The sequence below is a fragment of the Oncorhynchus clarkii genome, unplaced genomic scaffold, assembly GCF_045791955.1.
Source record: "Oncorhynchus clarkii lewisi isolate Uvic-CL-2024 unplaced genomic scaffold, UVic_Ocla_1.0 unplaced_contig_2975_pilon_pilon, whole genome shotgun sequence".
NCBI lineage: Eukaryota > Metazoa > Chordata > Actinopteri > Salmoniformes > Salmonidae > Oncorhynchus > Oncorhynchus clarkii.
This window is the reverse complement of record NW_027257945.1, coordinates 267,501-294,396: the sequence shown is the minus strand read 5'-3', so window position 1 is coordinate 294,396 and position 26,896 is coordinate 267,501. Positions and strand designations below refer to the sequence as shown.

Genomic DNA, 26,896 nt, shown 5'->3' with positions numbered 1-26,896 from the left:
AGGGCCATTGTGTTGTCTCCTCAGCAGATCAGGGTCATTGTGTTGTCTCCTCAGCAGATCAGTCATTGTGTTGTCTCCTCAGCAGATCAGAGTCATTGTGTTGTCTCCTCAGCAGATCAGGGTCATTGTGTTGTCTCCTCGGCAGATCAGAGTCATTGTGTTGTCTCCTCTGCAGATCAGGGTCATTGTGTTGTCTCCTCTGCAGATCAGTCATTGTGTTGTCTCCTCAGCAGATCAAGGTCATTGTGTTGTCTCCTCAGCAGATCAGGGTCATTGTGCTGTCTCCTCATCAGATCAGGGTCATTGTGTTGTCTCCTCAGCAGATCAGGGTCATTGTGTTGTCTCCTCAGCAGATCAGGGTCATTGTGTTGTCTCCTCAGCAGATCAGGGTCATTGTGTTGTCTCCTCAGCAGATCAGGGTCATTGTGTTGTCTCCTCAGCAGATCAGTCATTGTGTTGTCTCCTCAGCAGATCAGGGTTATTGTGTTGTCTCCTCGGCAGATCCAAGTCATTGTGTTGTCTCCTCGGCAGATCAGAGTCATTGTGTTGTCTCCTCTGCAGATCAGAGTCATTGCGTTGTCTCCTCTGCAGATCATAGTCATTGTGTTTTCTCCTCTGCAGATCAGAGTCATTGTGTTGTCTCCTCTGCAGATCAGTCATTGTGTTGTCTCCTCAGCAGATCAAGGTCATTGTGTTGTCTCCTCAGCAGATCAGGGTCATTGTGTTGTCTCCTCAGCAGATCAGGGTCATTGTGTTGTCTCCTCAGCAGATCAGGGTCATTGTGTTGTCTCCTCAGCAGATCAGGGTCATTGTGTTGTCTCCTCGGCAGATCAGAGTCATTGTGTTTTCTCCTCTGCAGATCAGAGTCATTGTGTTGTCTCCTCTGCAGAATAGTCATTGTGTTGTCTCATCAGCAGATCAAGGTCAATGTGTTGTCTCCTCAGCAGATCAGGGTCATTGTGCTGTCTCCTCAGCAGATCAGGGTCATTGTGTTGTCTCCTCAGCAGATCAGGGTCATTGTGTTGTCTCCTCAGCAGATCAGGGTCATTGTGTTGTCTCCTCAGCAGATCAGGGTCATTGTGTTGTCTCCTCAGCAGATCAGTCATTGTGTTGTCTCCTCAGCAGATCAGGGTCATTGTGTTGTCTCCTCGGCAGATCAGGGTCATTGTGTTGTCTCCTCGGCAGATCAGAGTCATTGTGTTGTCTCCTCTGCAGATCAGAGTCATTGCGTTGTCTCCTCTGCAGATCATAGTCATTGTATTGTCTCCTCTGCAGATCAGAGTCATTGTGTTGTCTCCTCAGCAGATCAAGGTCATTGTGTTGTCTCCTCAGCAGATCCGATTCATTGTGTTGTCTCCTCAGCAGATCTGAGTCATTGTGTTGTCTCCTCAGCAGATCAGGGTCATTGTGTTGTCTCCTCAGCAGATCAGGGTCATTGTGTTGTCTCCTCAGCAGATCAGTCATTGTGTTGTCTCCTCAGCTGATCAGGGTCATTGTGTTGTCTCCTCAGCAGATCAGGGTCATTGTGTTGTCTCCTCGGCAGATCAGGGTCATTGTGTTGTCTCCTCAGCAGAGCAGTCATTGTGTTGTCTCCTCAGCAGATCAGGGTCATTGTGTTGTCTCCTCGGCAGATCAGGGTCATTATGTTGTCTCCTCGGCAGATCAGAGTCATTGTGTTGTCTCCTCTGCAGATCAGAGTCATTGTGTTGTCTCCTCTGCAGATCATAGTCATTGTATTGTCTCCTCTGCAGATCAGAGTCATTGTGTTGTCTCCTCAGCAGATCAGTCATTGTGTTGTCTCCTCAGCAGATCCGAGTCATTGTGTTGTCTCCTCAGCAGATCAGGGTCATTGTGTTGTCTCCTCAGCAGATCAGGGTCATTGTGTTGTCTCCTCAGCAGATCAGTCATTGTGTTGTCTCCTCGGCAGATCAGGGTCATTGTGTTGTCTCCTCGGCAGATCAGGGTCATTGTGTTGTCTCCTCGGCAGATCAGAGTCATTGTGTTGTCTCCTCTGCAGATCATAGTCATTGTATTGTCTCCTCTGCAGATCAGAGTCATTGTGTTGTCTCCTCAGCAGATCAAGGTCATTGTGTTGTCTCCTCAGCAGATCAGTCATTGTGTTGTCTCCTCAGCAGATCAGTCATTGTGTTGTCTCCTCAGCAGATCAGGGTCATTGTGTTGTCTCCTCTGCAGATCAGGGTCATTGTGTTGTCTCCTCAGCAGATCAGTCATTGTGTTGTCTCCTCAGCAGATCAGTCATTGTGTTGTCTCCTCTGCAGATCAGTCATTGTGTTGTCTCCTCTACAGATCTGAGTCATTGTGTTGTCTCCTCAGCAGATCAGGGTCATTGTGTTGTCTCCTCAGCAGATCAGGGTCATTGTGTTGTCTCCTCAGCAGATCAGAGTCATTGTGTTGTCTCCTCTGCAGATCAGCGTCATTGTGTTCGATTCTTGAGAAAAAGGTATTTAGTTTAGCCGGTATGGCGGCGTTGGTGATGTGGCTGGCTTTCCTTTTGCAATCTGCGATCGCTAGGAGCCTTGTGTCCAACCCCTGAGTTAGACAGTCGCTGTGTTGATAAAAGTTTGGGAGCATGGTTCTCAAATTAGTTTTGTTAAAGCCCCCGCAACAACTACCTCCGGGAATGTGGTCTCCAGGTTGTTCAGGGTCGAACAAAGATCTTTGGGAGCTTTTTTGCTGTCGGCTTGGGATGGGATGTACACAGCCGTGGCGATAATCCCAGAGAACCCTCTCGGAAGAATGGGCCTCTGGGGACAGCTAGGTAATTGTTGTGTAATTACGGCAGAGACTGACTGACTTGCTCTGAGGACTAATGGTTCCTTCTTAACAAGCTGAAGTCATTAGAAAAGACGATTTAAGGCCTGTTAACTGTAACGGACGATTTAAGACTGTTTCTTCACCTGACGTTAGTTCAGAACTGATCGTCAGTCTGCTGTTAGCAGTCAGGACCACCAGAGGGAGCGGTGTACCCACAACAGTACTGCAGAGAGACACTGGCCTTGTAGAGTAGTAACACGATGTGGAAGCCTTGTGTCTCAAGACCAGCTACATCAATACATTATCCTACCTCTACTACCACAGAGGGTAGCTACATCAAAACATTATCCTACCTCTACTACCACAGAGGGTGGCTACATCAATACATTATCCTACCTCTACTACCACAGAGGGTAGCTACATCAATACATTATCCTACCTCTACTACCACAGAGGGTAGCTACATCAACACATTCTGCTGCTACCCCTACTACCACAGAGGGTAGCTACATCAATACATTCTGCTACTTACTACCCCTACTACCACAGAGGGTAGCTACATCAATACATTATGCTACTACCACAGAGGGTAGCTACATCAATACATTCTGCTACTACCACAGAGGGAAGCTACATCAATACATTCTGCTACTACCTCTACTACCACAGAGGGTAGCTACATCAATACATTCTGCTACTACCACAGAGGGTATCTACATCAATACATTCTGCTACTACCTCTACTACCACAGAGGGTGGCTATATCAATACATTCTGCTACTACCTCTACTACCACAGAGGGTAGCTACATCAATACATTATCCTACCTCTACTACCACAGAGGGTATCTACATCAATACATTCTGCTACTACCTCTACTACCACAGAGGGTATCTACATCAATACATTATCCTACCTCTACTACCACAGAGGGTATCTACATCAATACATTCTGCTACTACCTCTACTACCACAGAGGGTAGCTACATCAATACATTCTGGTACTACCTCTAGTACCACAGAGGGTAGCTACATCAATACATTCTGCTACTACCTCTACTACCACAGAGGGTATCTACATCAATACATTCTGCTACTACCTCTACTACCACAGAGGGTAGCTATATCAATACATTCTGCTACTACCTCTACTACCACAGAGGGTAGCTACATCAATACATTCTGCTACTACCTCTACTACCACAGAGGGTAGCTACATCAATACATTCTGCTACTACCTCTACTACCACAGAGGGTAGCTACATTAATACATTCTGCTACTACCACAGAGGGTATCTACATCAATACATTCTGCTACTACCTCTACTACCACAGAGGGTAGCTACATCAATACATTCTGCTACTACCTCTACTACCACAGAGGGTAGCTACATTAATACATTCTGCTACTACCACAGAGGGTAGCTACATCAATACATTCTGCTACTACCACAGAGGGTAGCTACATCAATACATTCTGCTACTACCTCTACTACCACAGAGGGTAGCTACATTAATACATGATCCTACCTCTACTACCACAGAGGGTAGCTACATCAATACATTCTGCTACTACCACAGAGGGTAGCTACATCAATACATTATGCTACTACCTCTACTACCACAGAGGGTAGCTACATCAATACATTCTACTACTACCACAGAGGGTAGCTACATCAATACATTCTGCTACTACCACAGAGGGTAGCTACATCAATACATTCTGCTACTACCTCTACTACCACAGAGGGTAGCTATATCAATACATTCTGCTACTACCTCTACTACCACAGAGGGTAGCTACATCAATACATTATGCTACTACCTCTACTACCACAGAGGGTAGCTACATCAATACATTCTACTACTACCACAGAGGGTAGCTACATCAATACATTATGCTACTACCTCTACTACCACAGAGGGTAGCTACATCAATACATTCTACTACTACCACAGAGGGTAGCTACATCAATACATTCTGCTACTACCACAGAGGGTAGCTACATCAATACATTATGCTACTACCTCTACTACCACAGAGAGTAGCTACATCAATACATTCTGCTACTACCTCTACTACCACAGAGGGTAGCTACATTAATACATGATCCTACCTCTACTACCACAGAGGGTAGCTACATCAATACATTCTGCTACTACCACAGAGGGTAGCTACATCAATACATTATGCTACTACCTCTACTACCACAGAGGGTAGCTACATCAATACATTCTACTACTACCACAGAGGGTAGCTACATCAATACATTCTGCTACTACCTCTACTACCACAGAGGGTAGCTACATCAATACATTCTGCTACTACCACAGAGGGTAGCTACATCAATACATTCTGCTACTACCACAGAGGGTAGCTACATCAATACATTCTGCTACTACCTCTACAACCACAGAGGGTAGCTACATCAATACATTCTGCTACTACCACAGAGGGTAGCTACATCAATACATTCTGGTACTACCACAGAGGATAGCTACATCAATACATTCTGCTACTACCTCTACAACCACAGAGGGTAGCTACATCAATACATTCTGGTACTACCACAGAGGGTAGCTACATCAATACATTCTGCTACTACCTCTACTACCACAGAGGGTATCTACATCAATACATTCTGCTACTACCTCTAGTACCACAGAGGGTAGCTACATCAATACATTCTGCTACTACCACAGAGGGTAGCTACATCAATACATTCTGGTACTACCCCTACTACCACAGAGGGTAGCTACATCACTACATCCTGCTGCTACCTCTACTACCACAGAGGGTAGCTACATCAATACATGCTGGTACTACCACAGAGGGTAGCTACATCAATACATTCTACTACTACCTCTACTACCACAGAGGGTAGCTACATCAATACATTCTGCTACTACCACAGAGGGTAGCTACATCAATACATTCTACTACTACCTCTACTACCACAGAGGGTAGCTACATCAATACATTCTGCTACAACCTCTACTACCACAGATGGTAGCTACATCAATACATGCTGGTACAACCTCTACTACCACAGAGGGTAGCTACATCAATACATGCTGCTACAACCTCTACTACCACAGAGGGTAGCTACATCAATACATTCTGGTACTACCTCTACTACCACAGAGGGTAGCTACATCAATACATGCTGCTACAACCTCTACTACCACAGATGGTAGCTACATCAATACATGCTGGTACTACCACAGAGGGTAGCTATATCAATACATTCTGCTACTACTACAGAGGGTAGCTACATCAATACATGCTGGTACTACCACAGAGGGTAGCTACATCAATACATTCTGCTACTACCTCTACTACCACAGAGGGTAGCTACATCAATACATTCTGCTACTACCACAGAGGGTAGCTACATCAATACATTCTGCTACTACCTCTACCACAGAGGGTAGCTATATCAATACATTCTGCTACTACTACAGAGGGTAGCTACATCAATACATGCTGGTACTACCACAGAGGGTAGCTACATCAATACATTCTGCTTCTACCACAGAAGGTAGCTGCATCAATACATTCTACTACTACCTCTACTACCACAGAGGGTAGCTACATCAATACATTCTGCTACTACCACAGAGGGTAGCTACATCAATACATTCTACTACTACCTCTACTACCACAGAGGGTAGCTACATCAATACATGCTGGTACTACCACAGAGGGTAGCTACATCAATACATTCTGCTGATACCACAGAGGGTAGCTACATCAATACATTCTACTACTACCTCTACTACCACAGAGGGTAGCTACATCAATACATTCTACTACTACCACAGAGGGTAGCTACATCAATACATTCTGCTACTACCTCTAGTACCATAGAGGGTAGCTACATCAATACATTCTGGTACTACCACAGAGGGTAGCTACATCAATACATTATGCTACTACCTCTACTACCACAGAGGGTAGCTACATCAATACATTCTGCTACTACCTCTACTACCACAGAGGGTAGCTACATCAATACATTCTGCTACTACCACAGAGGGAAGCTACATCAATACATTCTGCTACTACCTCTACTACCACAGAGGGTAGCTACATCAATACATGCTGGTACTACCACAGAGGGTAGCTACATTAATACATTATCCTACCTCTACTACCACAGAGGGTAGCTACATCAATACATGCTGCTACAACCTCTACTACCACAGAGGGTAGCTACATTAATACATGCTGGTACTTCCACAGAGGGTAGCTACATCAATACATTCTGCTACTACCTCTACTACCACAGAGGGTAGCTACATCAATACATTCTGGTACTACCCCTACTACCACAGAGGGTAGCTATATCAATACATTCTGCTACTACCTCTACTACCACAGAGGGTAGCTACATCAATACATTCTGGTACTACCTCTAGTACCACAGAGGGTAGCTATATCAATACATTCTGCTACTACCTCTACTACCACAGAGGGTAGCTACATCAATACATTCTGGTACTACCCCTACTACCACAGAGGGTAGCTATATCAATACATTATGCTACTACCTCTACTACCACAGAGGGTAGCTATATCAATACATTCTGCTACTACCACAGAGGTAGCTACATCAATACATTCTGCTACTACCTCTACTACCACAGAGGGTAGCTATATCAATACATACTGCTACTACCTCTACAACCACAGAGGGTAGCTACATCAGTACATTCTGCTACTACCTCTACTACCACAGAGGGTAGCTACATCAATACATTCTGCTACTACCTCTACTACCACAGAGGGTAGCTACATCAGTACATTCTGCTACTACCACAGAGGGTAGCTACATCAATACATTCTACTACTACCACAGAGGGTAGCTACATCAATACATTATGCTACTACCTCTACTACCACAGAGGGTAGCTACATCAATACACTCTACTACTACCACAGAGGGTAGCTACATCAATACATTCTGCTACTACCTCTACTACCACAGAGGGTAGCTACATCAATACATTCTGGTACTACCACAGAGGGCAGCTACATTAATACATTATCCTACCTCTACTACCACAGAGGGTAGCTACATCAATACATTCTGGTACTACCTCTACTACCACAGAGGGTAGCTACATCAATACATTCTGGTACTACCACAGAGGGTAGCTACATCAATACATTCTGCTACTACCTCTACTACCACAGAGGGTAGCTACATCAATACATTATGCTACTACCACAGAGGGTAGCTACATCAATACATTCTGCTACTACCACAGAGGGTAGCTACATCAATACATTCGGGTACTACCACAGAGGGCAGCTACATTAATACATTATCCTACCTCTACTACCACAGAGGGTAGCTACATCAATACATTCTGGTACTACCCCTACTACCACAGAGGGTAGCTATATCAATACATTCTGCTACTACCTCTACTACCACAGAGGGTAGCTACATCAATACATTCTGCTACTACCTCTACTACCACAGAGGGTATCTACATCAATACATTCTGCTACTACCTCTAGTACCACAGAGGGTAGCTACATCAATACATTCTGCTACTACCACAGAGGGTAGCTACATCAATACATTCTGGTACTACCCCTACTACCACAGAGGGTAGCTACATCACTACATCCTGCTGCTACCTCTACTACCACAGAGGGTAGCTACATCAATACATGCTGGTACTACCACAGAGGGTAGCTACATCAATACATTCTACTACTACCTCTACTACCACAGAGGGTAGCTACATCAATACATTCTGCTACTACCACAGAGGGTAGCTACATCAATACATTCTACTACTACCTCTACTACCACAGAGGGTAGCTACATCAATACATTCTGCTACAACCTCTACTACCACAGATGGTAGCTACATCAATACATGCTGGTACAACCTCTACTACCACAGAGGGTAGCTACATCAATACATGCTGCTACAACCTCTACTACCACAGAGGGTAGCTACATCAATACATTCTGGTACTACCTCTACTACCACAGAGGGTAGCTACATCAATACATGCTGCTACAACCTCTACTACCACAGATGGTAGCTACATCAATACATGCTGGTACTACCACAGAGGGTAGCTATATCAATACATTCTGCTACTACTACAGAGGGTAGCTACATCAATACATGCTGGTACTACCACAGAGGGTAGCTACATCAATACATTCTGCTACTACCTCTACTACCACAGAGGGTAGCTACATCAATACATTCTGCTACTACCACAGAGGGTAGCTACATCAATACATTCTGCTACTACCTCTACCACAGAGGGTAGCTATATCAATACATTCTGCTACTACTACAGAGGGTAGCTACATCAATACATGCTGGTACTACCACAGAGGGTAGCTACATCAATACATTCTGCTTCTACCACAGAAGGTAGCTGCATCAATACATTCTACTACTACCTCTACTACCACAGAGGGTAGCTACATCAATACATTCTGCTACTACCACAGAGGGTAGCTACATCAATACATTCTACTACTACCTCTACTACCACAGAGGGTAGCTACATCAATACATGCTGGTACTACCACAGAGGGTAGCTACATCAATACATTCTGCTGATACCACAGAGGGTAGCTACATCAATACATTCTACTACTACCTCTACTACCACAGAGGGTAGCTACATCAATACATTCTACTACTACCACAGAGGGTAGCTACATCAATACATTCTGCTACTACCTCTAGTACCATAGAGGGTAGCTACATCAATACATTCTGGTACTACCACAGAGGGTAGCTACATCAATACATTATGCTACTACCTCTACTACCACAGAGGGTAGCTACATCAATACATTCTGCTACTACCTCTACTACCACAGAGGGTAGCTACATCAATACATTCTGCTACTACCACAGAGGGAAGCTACATCAATACATTCTGCTACTACCTCTACTACCACAGAGGGTAGCTACATCAATACATGCTGGTACTACCACAGAGGGTAGCTACATTAATACATTATCCTACCTCTACTACCACAGAGGGTAGCTACATCAATACATGCTGCTACAACCTCTACTACCACAGAGGGTAGCTACATTAATACATGCTGGTACTTCCACAGAGGGTAGCTACATCAATACATTCTGCTACTACCTCTACTACCACAGAGGGTAGCTACATCAATACATTCTGGTACTACCCCTACTACCACAGAGGGTAGCTATATCAATACATTCTGCTACTACCTCTACTACCACAGAGGGTAGCTACATCAATACATTCTGGTACTACCTCTAGTACCACAGAGGGTAGCTATATCAATACATTCTGCTACTACCTCTACTACCACAGAGGGTAGCTACATCAATACATTCTGGTACTACCCCTACTACCACAGAGGGTAGCTATATCAATACATTATGCTACTACCTCTACTACCACAGAGGGTAGCTATATCAATACATTCTGCTACTACCACAGAGGTAGCTACATCAATACATTCTGCTACTACCTCTACTACCACAGAGGGTAGCTATATCAATACATACTGCTACTACCTCTACAACCACAGAGGGTAGCTACATCAGTACATTCTGCTACTACCTCTACTACCACAGAGGGTAGCTACATCAATACATTCTGCTACTACCTCTACTACCACAGAGGGTAGCTACATCAGTACATTCTGCTACTACCACAGAGGGTAGCTACATCAATACATTCTACTACTACCACAGAGGGTAGCTACATCAATACATTATGCTACTACCTCTACTACCACAGAGGGTAGCTACATCAATACACTCTACTACTACCACAGAGGGTAGCTACATCAATACATTCTGCTACTACCTCTACTACCACAGAGGGTAGCTACATCAATACATTCTGGTACTACCACAGAGGGCAGCTACATTAATACATTATCCTACCTCTACTACCACAGAGGGTAGCTACATCAATACATTCTGGTACTACCTCTACTACCACAGAGGGTAGCTACATCAATACATTCTGGTACTACCACAGAGGGTAGCTACATCAATACATTCTGCTACTACCTCTACTACCACAGAGGGTAGCTACATCAATACATTATGCTACTACCACAGAGGGTAGCTACATCAATACATTCTGCTACTACCACAGAGGGTAGCTACATCAATACATTCGGGTACTACCACAGAGGGCAGCTACATTAATACATTATCCTACCTCTACTACCACAGAGGGTAGCTACATCAATACATTCTGGTACTACCCCTACTACCACAGAGGGTAGCTATATCAATACATTCTGCTACTACCTCTACTACCACAGAGGGTAGCTACATCAATACATTCTGGTACTACCTCTAGTACCACAGAGGGTAGCTATATCAATACATTCTGCTACTACCTCTAGTACCACAGAGGGTAGCTACATCAATACATTCTGATACTACCACAGAGGGTAGCTATATCAATACATTCTGCTACTACCACAGAGGGTAGCTACATCAATACATTCTACTACTACCACAGAGGGTATCTACATCAATACATTCTGCTACTACCTCTACTACCACAGAGGGTAGCTACATCAATACATTCTGCTACTACCTCTACTACCACAGAGGGTAGCTACATCAATACATTCTGCTACTACCTCTAGTACCATAGAGGGTAGCTACATCAATACATTATCCTACCTCTACTACCACAGAGGGTAGCTACATCAATACATTCTGCTACTACCTCTACTACCACAGAGGGTAGCTATATCAATACATTCTGCTACTACCACAGAGGGTAGCTACATCAATACATTATCCTACCTCTACTACCACAGAGGGTAGCTACATCAATAAAATTCTGCTACTACCTCTAGTACCATAGAGGGTAGCTACATCAATACATTATCCTACCTCTACTACCACAGAGGGTAGCTACATCAATACATTCTGCTACTACCTCTAGTACCACAGAGGGTAGCTACATCAATACATTCTGCTACTACCTCTACTACCACAGAGGGTAGCTACATCAATACATTATCCTACCTCTACTACCACAGAGGGTAGCTACATCAATACATTCTGCTACTACCTCTAGTACCATAGAGGGTAGCTACATCAATACATTATCCTACCTCTACTACCACAGAGGGTAGCTACATCAATACATTATCCTACCTCTACTACCACAGAGGGTAGCTACATCAATACATTCTGCTACTACCACAGAGGGTAGCTACATCAATACATTATCCTACCTCTACTACCACAGAGGGTAGCTACATCAATACATTCTACTACTACCTCTACTACCACAGAGGGTAGCTACATCAATACATTCTGCTACTACCTCTACTACCACAGAGGGTAGCTATATCAATACATTATCCTACCTCTACTACCACAGAGGGTAGCTACATCAATACATTCTGCTACTACCTCTAGTACCACAGAGGGTAGCTACATCAATACATTATCCTACCTCTACTACCACAGAGGGTAGCTACATCAATACATTCTTCTACTACCACAGAGGGTAGCTACATCAATACATTAACGTTTTTGTCAAATTGAGTTTTCCCTGTCTGTTTTCTCTTTCTTTTCTAGAATGTTCTCACTGTCCAGATTTAGCAACAGATAAAAGTGTGTAACTCGTCCCCTGTTCTCTTCAGCATGTGATGAGTGGTCAGTGCTGTCCAGACCAGACCTCCACCATGATGTCAACCGCTTCGGACACACAGCCATCTACAGTGACAGGTACGGAAACACCCTCTGATTGGTCAGGTACAGAGACACGTTCTATTGGGACAGAGGGACACATGTTGTACAGGTGTTGTACAGTAAACTGGGACAGGTGTTGTACAGTAAACTGGGACAGGTGTGGTAGAGTAAACTGGGACAGGCATGGTACAGTAAACTGGGACAGGCAGTGGACAGTAAACTGGGATAGGCAGTGGACAGTAAACTGGGACAGGCAGTGGACAGTAAACTGGGACAGGCGTTGGACAGTAAACTGGGACAGGCAGTGGACAGTAAACTGGGACAGGCAGTGGACAGTAAACTGGGACAGGCGTTGGACAGTAAACTGGGACAGGCAGTGGACAGTAAACTGGGACAGGCAGTGGACAGTAAACTGGGACAGGCAGTGGACAGTAAACTGGGACAGGCAGTGGACAGTAAACTGGGACAGGTGGTGTACAGTAAACTGGGACAGGTGGTGTACAGTAAACTGGGTGAGGAAAAAGCCAACTGACCTTTAAAACCAGTTCTGTCCATAGATTATGTAGTTGATTATTAAGAGCTCTGAGGTAGAACATTAGGCAGGACATCAACCTGTCCCCTCTCATCCTCCTCCTCAGATTAGTCAGGACATCAACCTGTCCCCTCTCATCCTCCACCTCAGATTAGGCAGGACATCAACCTGTCCCCTCTCATCCTCCACCTCAGATTAGGCAGGACATCATCCTGTCCCCTCTCATCCTCCTCCTCAGATTAGGCAGGACATCATCCTGTCCCCTCTCATCCTCCTCCTCAGATTAGGCAGGACATCAACCTGTCCCCTCTCATCCTCCTCCTCAGATTAGGCAGGACATCAACCTGTCCCCTCTCATTCTCCTCCTCAGATTAGGCAGGACATCAACCTGTCCCCTCTCATTATCCTCCTCAGATTAGGCAGGACATCATCCTGTCCCCTCTCATCCTCCTCCTCAGATTAGGCAGGACATCATCCTGTCCCCTCTCATTATCCTCCTCAGATTAGGCAGGACATCATCCTGTCCCCTCTCATCCTCCTCCTCAGATTAGGCAGGACATCATCCTGTCCCCTCTCATTCTCCTCCTCAGATTAGGCAGGACATCATCCTGTCCCCTCTCATTCCCCTCCTCAGATCAGCCGGGGGTGACTGCTCCCCCCTGCAGCCCCTCCAGGGCTGGTGACTGTGACCTCTGTCAGGGGTCTGTCAGGATGACATCACACAGGAAGTAGGGCATGTAGAGGATTTCGAATAACATTTGATTGGTCGCGTACACAGTTAGCAGGTGTTATGTTGCGTGCAGTGAAACGCTAATGTTCCTAGTTGATTGGGGCCTGCTCTCTCTGCTGTCTCCTGTAGTCCACAATCAGCCCCTTAGTTTTGTTGAGGGAGAGGTTATTTTCCTGGCACCACTCTGCCAATGCACATTCTCCCTGTCTCGTTGTTGTTTGTAATCAGGCCTACAACTGATGTGTCGTCAGCAAAGTTGATGATTGAGTTAGAGGCGTGCGTGGCCACGCAGTCGTGGGTGAACAGGGAGTACAGGAGGAGGCTGAGCACGCACCCCTATGGGGCCCCAGTGTTGTTGTTTCTTTCTAATGTGTGAAGTGATTATCTTTTTGTTTTCTCATGATTTGGTTGGGTCTAATTGTGCTGCTGTCCTGGGGCTCTGTAGGGTGTGTTTGTGAACAGAGCCCCAGGACCAACTTGCTTAGGGGACTCTTCTCCAGGTTCATCTCTCTGTAGGTGATGGCTTTGTTATGGAAGGTTTGGGAATCGCTTCCTTTTAGGTGGTTGTAGAATTTAACGTCTCTTTTCTGGATTTTGATAAATCGTGGATATCGACCTAATTCTGCTCTGCATGCGTTATTTGGTGTTCTACGTTGTACACGGAGGATATTTTAGCAGAATTCTGCATGCAGAGTCTCAATTTGGTGTTTGTCTCATTTTGTGAATTCTTGGTTGGTGAGCAGACCCCACACCTCACAACTATAAAGGCCAATGGGTTCTATAACTGATTCAAGTATTTTTAGCCAGATCCTAATTGGTATGTTGAATTTTATGTTTCTTTTGATGGTGTAGAAGGCCCTTCTTGCCTTGTCTCTCAGATCGTTCACAGCTTTGTGAAAGTTACCTGTGGCGCTGATGTTTAGGCCGAGGTATGTATCGTTGTTTTGTGTGCTCTAGGGCAATAGTGTCTAGATGGAATTTGTATTTGTGGTCCTAGCAACTGGACCTTTTTTGGAACACCATTATTTTTGTCTTTCTGAGATTTACTGTCAGGGCCCAGGTCTGTCAGGGCCCAGGTCTGACAGAATCTGCAGAAGATCTAGGTGCTGCTGTAGGCCTTCCTTGGTTGGTGACAAAAGCACCAGATCATCAGCAAACAGTAGACATTTGACTTCAGATTCTAGTAGGGTGAGGCCGCGTGCTGCGGACTGTTCTAGGTGCCCTCGCCAATACGTTGATATATATGTTGAAGAGGGTGGGGCTCAAGCTGCATCCCTGTCTTACACCACAGCCCTCTCGCACGCTCTCTCTCTTTCTCTCTCTCACTCTCCTTTTTTCCCCTCTCTCTCTTTCTCTCTCTCACTCTCCTTTTCCCCCTCTCTCTCTTTCTCTCTCTCACTCTCCTTTTTCCCCTCTCTCTCCTCCAGTGTAATGTACGTGTTCGGGGGGTTTAACAGTCTCCTGCTGAGTGACATTCTGATGTATACGCCAGCCAGCTGTTCCAGCGCTCCCAACGCTGCCGTCTGTGCAGCAACCTGGCTGGGAGTTCACTGCCTCTGGAATGCTACCCTAGGGACCTGCCAGCCTTGGGACTCGAACCCCGGATTCCTGGATGAGCAGACCGTCTTGGCCTCCTGTGGAACCAGAACATGTAGGTAACCTGTCTATCTAACGAACCTCTAACTTACCCCCACTTACCATCATACAGTTTACTACCTCCCTTATCAAAGAGAAAATAAACCCTGCTCTTCCTGGTATTTTATTAAGGCCTTATAACCATAATGGCCCTATAGACCTTTTGAACTGCTGTTTGAGGTACTTCCGGTGTGTTTGGAAACAACTAGCTAACTTTGTCTAGTGGTTTTAGCAACGACAAGGTGGGATGGTCTTTACGACCGGGGGCGAATCATCTGTTTTTTGTTTTTATTTTAGTTGATAGATTTTCCAAAAGAGGGCTGCATGGAGAGTAACGTTAGCATCAGGAGGTGGCGGTGCCAGGATAAGTTGATGTTAACCATATATTTTTGTTAACGTCAGCTAGCTAGCTACATATAAATAGGATCGACAGTCAACAAAATGTTTTTAAAAAAATAGCTTGGTCTGCTAAAAAACAACAGTGTTAGCTACCTAGCTTGTAGTTAAGCTAGCTAATGAAGAGATTTCCGTTCCCAAAGAGAGAACTATGACAAAAACACAATTACCGCAAAATATGAAATGTTGTATCACTTGAAAATGTGACCCGATTCAGGAAACCTGGCATCACAAGTCACGACTTCAGTTTTTTAGTTTGTTGCAGAAATGCCTTCTGGAACATGTGAACTTTCTTCTGCTTTAATAACAAACTTGTATGCCATCTGTAAATACGAGTAAATTCCGGCCTAGTTGGTTTAGCCACAGAAAAAGTCAGCAACCTTCCCACTAGCCGTGATTGGCTGAGATAATGAGTAGGCTGGACATGCAGAAAGAGGAGTTCGGATACAATGTAGAAAATAAGAAAATTAAAGGGAAACCCTTGAATTAGAATGTGTGTTCGAACTTTTTGACTGGTACTGTACATAGGCTCCGATTTGATAATGGAAAAATACATTTTAGTTCTCAATGATTCTGTTTGATTAGAGGAGCGAATCAATGAGATTCGGTGAGATGCAATACCATTTGTCACATAAACACATTCGTTGTCCCAAATCAAATCTGCTGCTGATGGAGCTCATGAGCTGGGCTTCTCTGAGCTGAAGTGTGTGTGTTGCATGTGTGTAAATTATGTACAGGTAACTGCCGAAATAAAAGGAACCGCCAACATAAAGTGTATTAATAGGGCCACTTCAATTCTAGTGTTTGTTGCATCCTTTCATCTATTGATGCAACAACATTTTTCTACAAGAAATTCCATTATTTGGTGTTTTCTTTATGGTGGTGGAAAACACTGTCTCAGGTGCCGTTCCAGAATCTTCCATAAATGTTCAATTGGGTTGAGATCTGATGACTGAGATGATCTACATAATTTTCATGCTTCTCTTCTTCGGCAGTCCGAGTAGTAAAAGTGATTCCTTGTTATGAAATTATCAACTTTATCCTGTATATAAAAACATACCATAATATACAGTGCATTCAGAATGTATTCAGACCCCTTGACTTTTTCAAATGACTTATTCTAAAATGTATTAAATAGTTTTTCCCCCTAATCAATCTACACACAATACCACATAATGACAAAGCAAAATAAAATATATAATATTCAGACATCTTTACTCAGTATTATGTTGAAGCACCTTTGGCAGTGATTACAGTCTCGAGTCTTCTTGGGTATGATGCTACAAGCTTGGCACACCTGTATTTGGGATATTGCCTGGAGTTGTTGCAAAATTATAATTGCAACATAATTATTTGCTTAGTTTTGACAGTGAAGGAGAGGACGCAGCTGTCAGAAAATTTGATATTTAATCTCCTTTGTCTTGATCACATTGAGGGAGAGGTTGTTGTCCTTGCACTGCACAGTCAGGTCTCTGACCTCCTTACTATAGGCTGTCTCATCATTGTCGGTGATCAGGCCTACTATTGTTGTGTCATCAGCAAACTTAATGATGGTGTTGGAGTCGTGCCTGGCCGTGCAGTCATGAGTGAACAGGGAGTACAGGAGGGGACTGAGTACGCACCCCTGAGGGGCCCCCGTGTTGAGGATCAGCATGGCAGATGTGTTGTTACCTACCCTTACCACCTGGGGGCGGCCCGTCAGGAAGTCCAGGATCCAGTTGCAGAGGGATGTGTTTAGTCCCAGGGTCCTTAGCTTATTGATGAGCTTTGAGGGCACTATGGTGTTAAACGCTGAGCTGTAGTCAATGAACAGCATTCTCACATAGGTGTTCCTTTTGTCCAGGTGGGAAAGGGCAGTGTGGAGTGCAATAGAGATTCTGAGGAACTGTTTGGGCGGTATGCAAGTTGGAGTGGGTCTAGGGTTTCTGAGAAAATGGTGTTGATGTGGGCCATGTCCAGCCTTTCATATTTCCTTTCATATCACTGTCACGTGACAGCTACGGGTCGGTAGTCATTTAGGCAGGTTACCTTAGTGTTCTTGGGCACAGGGACTGTGGTGGTCTGCTTGAAATATGTTGCTGTTACAGACTGGGTCTGGGAGAGATTGAAAATAGCAGTGAAGACACTTGCCAGTTGGTCAGAGCATGCTCTGAGTACAAGACCTGGTAATGGTCCTGCGGCATTGTGAATGTTGACCTGTTTAAAGGCATCTCCAATCCAAAATTAAATCTAGAATTGGCTTCCTATATTGCAACAAAGCATCCTTCACTCATATGTTGTATGTGTCAAACTGCTTTGCTTTATCTTGGCCAGGTTGCAGTTGTAAATGAGAACTTGTTCTCAACTGACCTACCTGGTTAAATAAAGGTGTTCTCAACTAGCCTACCTGGTTAAATAAAGGTGTTCTCAACTAGCCCACCTGGTTAAATAAAGGTGTTCTCAACTGGCCTACCTGGTTAAATAAAGGTGAAATAAAATAAAATACATTGTTACTATGTTATACTACTAATATACAATACCACGCTATACTATACTAGTACTACACTAGTACTATACTGTGCTAAACTATTACTATTATTTTACCAAAGTATGGTTTAACAAGGTCCTCTCTGGTTGTATTGTAGATGCTGACAACGATCGTTGTGACCACTACACGGACTGCTACAGCTGTACAGCCAATACTAACGGCTGCCAGTGGTGTGCTGTTCAGTGTGTCTCCGTGAGCTCCAACTGCACGGCCGTCACGGTAAGGGCCGGGACGGGTTACTTTACATTTAGATAAGATGGACTTTCACACAATTTGTATTTGGTACCATTAGGGTTGAAAAATGTACGGTAACTTTCATAAAAGCAGGAAATCCAGGAATCGTCATGTATGTGAATGTAAGACGTGTCTTCCTACCCCAGGGGGCCATAGTGGAGTATGGTATCTGCCCCAAAGACAACCCGTCATATGTCTGCAACAAGAAGACCAGCTGTAAGAGCTGTGGTGTGGACCAGAACTGCCAGTGGGAACCCAGAAACCAGGAGTGTATCTCTCTACCTGGTAAGAAACCAGAAGTGTACCTATTTTTGTGGTTAGAACCCAGAAGTGTATCTCTCTACCTGGTTAGAACCCAGAAGTGTATCTCTACCTGGTAAGAAACCAGAAGAGTATCTCTCTACCTGGTTAGAACCCAGAAGAGTATCTCTCTACCTGGTTAGAACCCAGAAGAGTATCTCTCTACCTGGTTAGAACCCAGAAGAGTATCTCTCTACCTGGTTAGAACCCAGAACAGTATCTCTCTACCTGGTTAGAACCCAGAAGAGTATCTCTCTACCTGGTTAGAACCCAGAAGAGTATCTCTCTACCTGGTTAGAACCCAGAAGAGTATCTCTCTACCTGGTTAGAACCCAGAAGAGTATCTCTCTACCTGGTTAGAACCCAGAAGAGTATCTCTCTACCTGGTTAGAACCCAGAACAGTATCTCTCTACCTGGTTAGAACCCAGAAGAGTATCTCTCTACCTGGTTAGAACCCAGAAGCGTATCTCTCTACCTGGTTAGAACCCAGAAGAGTATCTCTCTACCTGGTTAGAACCCAGAACAGTATCTCTCTACCTGGTTAGAACCCAGAAGAGTATCTCTCTACCTGGTTAGAACCCAGAAGAGTATCTCTCTACCTGGTTAGAACCCAGAAGAGTATCTCTCTACCTGGTTAGAACCCAGAAGAGTATCTCTCTACCTGGTTAGAACCCAGAAGAGTATCTCTCTACCTGGTTAGAACCCAGAAGAGTATCTCTCTACCTGGTTAGAACCCAGAAGAGTATCTCTCTACCTGGTTAGAACCCAGAAGAGTATCTCTCTACCTGGTTAGAACCCAGAAGAGTATCTCTCTACCTGGTTAGAACCCAGAAGAGTATCTCTCTACCTGGTTAGAACCCAGAAGAGTATCTCTCTACCTGGTAAGAAACCAAACATTTTTTTTTTCTGTTTTATACTACTGTACATCTCATCAGAACTGTAATGGTGACTAGTATTAACTTCTTAAATAATTCATTTTTGTTTTATGTATTAGTTATAATGGCATACTGTACTGTAATTGTAGGATTTGGTTCTTCCTAATTAAGTATTAATCATATATAATAGAAAATGACCTATCACTATCTCTACTTTTGATGTTTTCCTGATCAGTTGACAGTTAATGTTGGATGTTTAAACTGACCCCTTGTCTTTTCCTGTCCTCTAGAGAATATCTCTATCTATATACACTACCGGTAAAAATCCTGTCTTGTCCTGTCCTCTAGAGAATATCTCTATCTATATACACTACAGGTAAAAATCCTGTCTTGTCCTGTCCTCTAGAGAATATCTCTATCTATATACACTACAGGTAAAAAGCCTGTCTTGTCCTGTCCTCTAGAGAATATCTCTATCTATATACACTACAGGTAAAACGTTTTACAACACCTCCATTTTTAAATGTTTGAAATTAAAATTCACACAGTTTAATGTCTTAATGTACTCTGAAATTAAAGCATAGAACAGATAAACAATTGGAGACGAAAAAATCATAAAATGTTGTTGAACAAAACGATTCTATCTCCATTTTTGACTCATCAAAAGTAGCCACCTTTTTGCAGACATAACAGCCGAACACGATGCTCGTTCTTTCTACAATGGAAACCAAGTATTGTTGGGAAAGTTCTTCCCACCACTGTTGCAGAAGTTCCCACTAATGCGTTGCACTTGTAGGTTGCTTAGCTTCTGCCCAGTTCACCACAAACCAGCTCCATGGGATTTAAGTCTTGTAGACTGTGCTGGCCATTCCATGATTTGAAGCCTACTGCCTTGTTCTTTTCTTCTAAGGTAGTTGTGACATAGCCTGGAGGTATGTTTTGGATCATTAACTTGCTGTAGGATGAACCCCTGACCAACTAGGCGAACACCAGAGGGTATTGCCTGGCGCTGCAAAATGCTGGGGTAGCCATTTTGGTTCAGGGTGCTACTCCCTCTGTGCAGGTCGCAGACTCCGGATCCAGCAAAAGAGCCCCAGATCATCACACTTCCTCCTCCATGTTTGACAGTTGGTGTCATACACTGAGGAGCCATCTTGTCACCTACTCGACGGCGTACAAAAGCCCTGCGTGATGAACCGTAGGTTTCTTCCAGTCTTCAGTAATTCACTGGCGGAGCTTCATGGCCCAGGCAAGCCTATTTTTTTTTTCTCATTTTGCCATCGGTCTTACTGCCACGCGACCTGTTAAACCTGCAGCTCCAAGTCTTGTCTTCACAGTTGAAACTGAGACTTGCTTACTTCGACCAGTGTGAAGCTGTGCTTGAAGTTGTTGTCGTGTGAGCCGCCTGTCACGCAAGCTGTTGCCTCTCAGAAACTTGTCTTCTGATTCTGTTGTGGCTTTGGGTCTGCCAGACCTCTTCCTGTCAGAGTTTCCTCCAGTTTCCAAGTCCCTTTTGATGGTGTAGGAAACTGTACTCACTGACACTGTGCCTTTCTTTTGCAATTTGTCTAAAGGAAATACCTACACTGTTAAGGGTAATAATGGTGTGTCTTCCTTTGTTAATACTGACTCCCCATCCCGCATGCGGGAGCGTAATCATCGCCTGACACTAATTAGCATAACACAACGGACATAAATATCCCTAGAAAATATTCTTATTCATGAAAATCACAAATGAAATATACTGAGACACAGCTTAGCCTTTTGTTAATCACCCTGTCGTCTCAGATTTTCAAAATATGCTTTACAGCCAAAGCTAGACAAGCATTTGTGTAAGTTTATCGATAGCCTAGCATAGCATTATGCCTTGCTAGCAGCAGGCAACCTTGACACAAATCAGAAAAGCAATCAAATTAAATCGTTTACCTTTGATGAACTTCGGATGTTTTCACTCACGAGACTCCCAGGTAGATAGCCAAAGTATATTTTTTCCCAAAATATTATTTTTGTAGGCGAAATAGCTCCGTTTGTTCTTCACATTTGGCTGAGAAATCGCCTAGAAATTGCAGTCACGAAAACGGCGAAAAATATTCCAAATTAGCTCCATAATATCGACAGAAACATGGCAAACGTTGTTTATAATCAATCCTCAAGGTGTTTTTCAAATATCTATTCGATAATATATCCATCGGGACAATTCGTTTTTCATTAGGACCGATTGGAGTAATGGCTACCTCTGTATTTTACGCGAGAATCTCTCTCGGCGCCACCATGTGACCACTTACGCAATGTGGCTGCCTACGGCTATTCTTCAACAGAAATGCGTAAAACTACGTCACAATGCTGTAGACACCTTGGGGAATACGGAGAAAGCGTAATCTGGTTGATAGCCCATTCACAGCTGAATGGGGACTCATTGGAACGCAGCACTTTCAAAACCTGGGGCACTTCCGGATTGGATTTTTCTCAGGCTTTCGCCTGCAACATCAGTTCTGTTATACTCACAGACAATATCTTTACAGTTTTGGAAATTTTAGTGTTTTCTATCCAAAGCTGTCAATTATATGCATATTCTAGCATCTTGTCCTGACAAAATATCCTGTTTAAAACGGGAACGTTTTTTTTCCCAAAAATGAAAATACTGCCCCTAGAGTCGCAACAGGTTTTAAGAGGGTAACACAGTCCGTTCCAACACTGCTTCTATACAGACAGAGGGGTTTGGAAGTTAGAAAATCTGGGACACCTGTAGGAATTGTTAGCATTAACTTTCAAAGCTTAATTTACTTCCTTACTTTGTTAGCCCGTTACTTTGTTAGCCCGTTACTTTGTTAGCCCGTTACTTTGTTAGCCCGTTACTTTGTTAGCCCGTTACTTTGTCAGCCCGTTACTTTGGCAACCCGTTACTTTGTCAACCCGTTACTTTGTCAACCCGTTACTTTGGCAACCCGTTACTTTGGCAACCCGTTACTTTGGCAACCCGTTACTTTGTCAACCCGTTACTTGTTCCCGGAAAAAGGCCTTTTTATAACTCTGAAAGGTTCTCTTTTTTTATTTACATGTTTTTATTTACATCTTGTCGTTTACCTTTGTACCATTTCAGGTTACTAACGGGTTAAGTTTCAATAAAAACTGTGAAAAACTGGGGGATGTTCTAAAACTTTTGACCAGTAGTGTATATCTCTATTTATAATCAATATTTCTCTTCCTCCAGAGAATATATGTGGTGAGAACTGGCACCTGGTTGGTAACTCATGTCTGAAGTTCATCACAGCCAAGGACTCGTATGATAATGCAAAGCTGACCTGTCGGGGTCACAACGCCGTCCTGGCCTCACTGACCAATCAGAAGATGGTGGACTTCGTCCTCAAGGAGCTGCAGATCATGAGCGTTCTGGTGAGCAAGGTCACTATAGTTACAATATATTACAACATATATATACATATATATAGCAAGGTCACTATAGTTACAATATATTACAACATACAGTGCCTTGCGAAAGTATTCGGCCCCCTTGAACTTTGCGACCTTTTGCCACATTTCAGGCTTCAAACATAAAGATATAAAACTGTATTTTTTGTGAAGAATCAACAACAAGTGGGACACAATCATGAAGTGGAACGACATTTATTGGATATTTCAAACTTTTTTAACAAATCAAAAACTGAAAAATAGGGCGTGCAAACGTATTCAGCCCCTTTACTTTCAGTGCAGCAAACTCTCTCCAGAAGTTCAGTGAGGATCTCTGAATGATCCAATGTTGACCTAAATGACTAATGATGATAAATACAATCCACCTGTGTGTAATCAAGTCTCCGTATAAATGCACCTGCACTGTGATAGTCTCAGAGGTCCGTTAAAAGCGCAGAGAGCATCATGAAGAACAAGGAACACACCAGGCAGGTCCGAGATACTGTTGTGAAGAAGTTTAAAGCCGGATTTGGATACAAAAAGATTTCCCAAGCTTTAAACATCCCAAGGAGCACTGTGCAAGCGATAATATTGAAATGGAAGGAGTATCAGACCACTGCAAATCTACCAAGACCTGGCCGTCCCTCTAAACTTTCAGCTCATACAAGGAGAAGACTGATCAGAGATGCAGCCAAGAGGCCCATGATCACTCTGGATGAACTGCAGAGATCTACAGCTGAGGTGGGAGACTCTGTCCATAGGACAACAATCAGTCGTATATTGCACAAATCTGGCCTTTATGGAAGAGTGGCAAGAAGAAAGCCATTTCTTAAAGATATCCATAAAAAGTGTTGTTTAAAGTTTGCCACAAGACACCTGGGAGACACACCAAACATGTGGAAGAAGGTGCTCTGGTCAGATGAAACCAAAATTGAACTTTTTGGCAACAGTGCAAAACGTTATGTTTGGCGTAAAAGCAACACAGCTGAACACACCATCCCCACTGTCAAACATGGTGGTGGCAGCATCATGGTTTGGGCCTGCTTTTCTTCAGCAGGGACAGGGAAGATGGTTAAAATTGATGGGAAGATGGATGGAGCCAAATACAGGACCATTCTGGAAGAAAACCTGATGGAGTCAGCAAAAGACCTGAGACTGGAACAGAGATTTGTCTTCCAACAAGACAATGATCCAAAACATAAAGCAAAATCTACAATGGAATGGTTCAAAAATAAACATATCCAGGTGTTAGAATGGCCAAGTCAAAGTCCAGACCTGAATCCAATCGAGAATCTGTGGAAAGAACTGAAAACTGCGGTTCACAAATGCTCTCCATCCAACCTCACTGAGCTCGAGCTGTTTTGCAAGGAGGAATGGGAAAAAATTTCAGTCTCTCGATGTGCAAAACTGATAGAGACATACCCCAAGCGACTTACAGCTGTAATCGCAGCAAAAGGTGGCGCTACAAAGTATTAACTTAAGGGGGCTGAATAATTTTGCACGCCCAATTTTTCAGTTTTTGATTTGTTAAAAAAGTTTGAAATATCCAATAAATGTCGTTCTACTTCATGATTGTGTCCCACTTGTTGTTGATTCTTCACAAAAAAAATACAGTTTTATATCTTTATGTTTGAAGCCTGAAATGTGGCAAAAGGTCGCAAAGTTCAAGGGGGCCGAATACTTTCGCAAGGCACTGAATATATAGGTGTAAACTGAGTTTAAATGTATTTGGCTGAGGTGTAAACTGAGTTTAAATGTATTTGGCTGAGGTGTAAGTAAACCTCCGACTAGAAACTGTATGTTTCTAGAACCCATTGATCCTTGTCTCCATCTTGTTTAATGATGGTTGTACCGATACTGTATTTTATACCATCTTTTGCACCTTGCCCATGCCGCTCGGCCATCGCCCATCCGTATTCTTATAGGTCCATATTCTCATTCACCCCTTTAGATGTGTGTATTAGGTAGTTGTTGAGGAATTGTTAGATTACTTGTTAGATATTACTGCACTGTCGGAACTAGAAGTGTATGACAAATACAATTTGATTTGATTTGGTCGAGACAGTGTCATGGTTTGGGGCCTGGACAGCTTGCTATCATCGACGGAAAAATGTATTCCAAAGTTTATCAAGAAATTTTGCAGGAGAATGTTAGGCTATCTGTCCCATAATTGAAGCTCGACAGAAGTTGGGTGATGCAACAGGACAACGACCCAAAACACAGAAGTAAATCAACAACAGAATGGCTTCAACAGAAGAAAATACACCTTCTGGAGTGGCCCAGTCAGAGTCCTGACCTCAACCCGATTGAGATGCTGTGGCATGACCTCAAGAGACCGGTTCACACCAGACATCCTAAGAATATTGTTGAACTGAAACAGTTTTGTAAAGAGGAATGGTCCAAAATTCCTCCTGACCGTTGTGCCGGTCTGATCCGGGTTAGGGTTAGGGTTAGGGTTAGGGTTAGAGGTTATAATATTGTAAATTGCTCTGGATAAGAGCGTCTGCTGTGTGATTAAAATGTCTCTCAAACCCAACCTAGAGAATCCCTTTAACTCTCAAACCCAACCTAGAGAATCCCTTTAACTCTCAAACCCAACCTAGAGAATCCCTTTAACTCTCAAACCCAACCTAGAGAATCCCTTTAACTCTCAAACCCAACCTAGAGAATCCCTTTAACTCTCAAACCCAACCTAGAGAATCCCTTTAACTCTCAAACCCAACCTAGAGAATCCCTTTAACACATCCCAAGGGTTCTGACTCTCAAACCCAACATAGAAGAGGAGTCTGTGTGCGTACGTGTGCGACTAACGGTGTGTGTGTGTCTCCGTGTGTGTCTGTGTGTGTGTTTTAAAAAAACATTTTTTTATTTATTTAACTAGGCAAGTCAGTTAAGAACAAATTCTTATTTACAATGTGTGTGTGTGTTTCTGCATGTGTGTTTGTGTATATAACTGTTCGATGTTAGTCACGTTCCTAATATTGTTTTCAGTACAAGGCCTCGGTGACGCCGTGGGTGGGGCTGAGGAAGATCAATGTCTCCTATTGGTGCTGGGAAGACATGTCACCCTTCACGAACACCTCCCTCCAGTGGTTGCCGGGGGAACCCAGCGACGCCGGTTTCTGTGGTTACCTAGCAGAGCCGGCTTCCAGCGGTCTTAAGGCCCAGACCTGCATCAACCCTGTTAACGGGAGTCTGTGTGAACGAGCAGGTTAGACACACACACACACACACACACACACACACACACACACACACACACACACACACACACACACACACACACACACACACACACACACACACACAGAGACACACACACACACACACACACACACACACACAGAGACACACACACACACACACACACACACACACACACACACACACACACACACACACACACACACAGAGACACACACACAGAGACACACACACACACACACACACACACACAGAGACACACACAGACGCACACACACACACACACACACAGAGACGCACATATACACACACGCAAGCACACACAAACACACACACACACACACGCACACACACACACAGAGACACACACACACACACACACACACACACAGAGACACACACAGACGCACACACACACACACACACACACACACAGAGACGCACATATACACACACGCAAGCACACACAAACACACACACACACACACGCACACACACACACATTCTGACACACACAGACACATAAATACACCCAGACACAGACGCACATATACACACATGCTGA

At 43.8% G+C, this 26,896-nt stretch overlaps 1 protein-coding gene across 4 annotated transcripts in view; it reads left to right on the top strand.

Annotated features, from left to right (window-relative positions):
- LOC139394152 (attractin-like) overlaps positions 1 to 26,896 on the top strand; it is a 251,525-nt gene that overhangs the window by 71,844 nt on the left and 152,785 nt on the right. For 2 of the 4 annotated variants that reach the window (XM_071142189.1, XM_071142187.1), the window contains exons 11-16: positions 12,441 to 12,525; positions 15,179 to 15,402; positions 18,407 to 18,528; positions 18,690 to 18,828; positions 22,931 to 23,112; positions 26,119 to 26,338. In XM_071142189.1, coding sequence (XP_070998290.1) covers positions 12,441 to 12,525; positions 15,179 to 15,402; positions 18,407 to 18,528; positions 18,690 to 18,828; positions 22,931 to 23,112; positions 26,119 to 26,338 — 972 coding nt within the window. Of the gene's footprint in view, positions 1 to 12,440; positions 12,526 to 15,178; positions 15,403 to 18,406; positions 18,529 to 18,689; positions 18,829 to 22,930; positions 23,122 to 26,118; positions 26,339 to 26,896 lie in introns of all 4 variants that reach the window. The other 2 variants (XM_071142186.1, XM_071142190.1) reach the window with 1 other exon arrangement.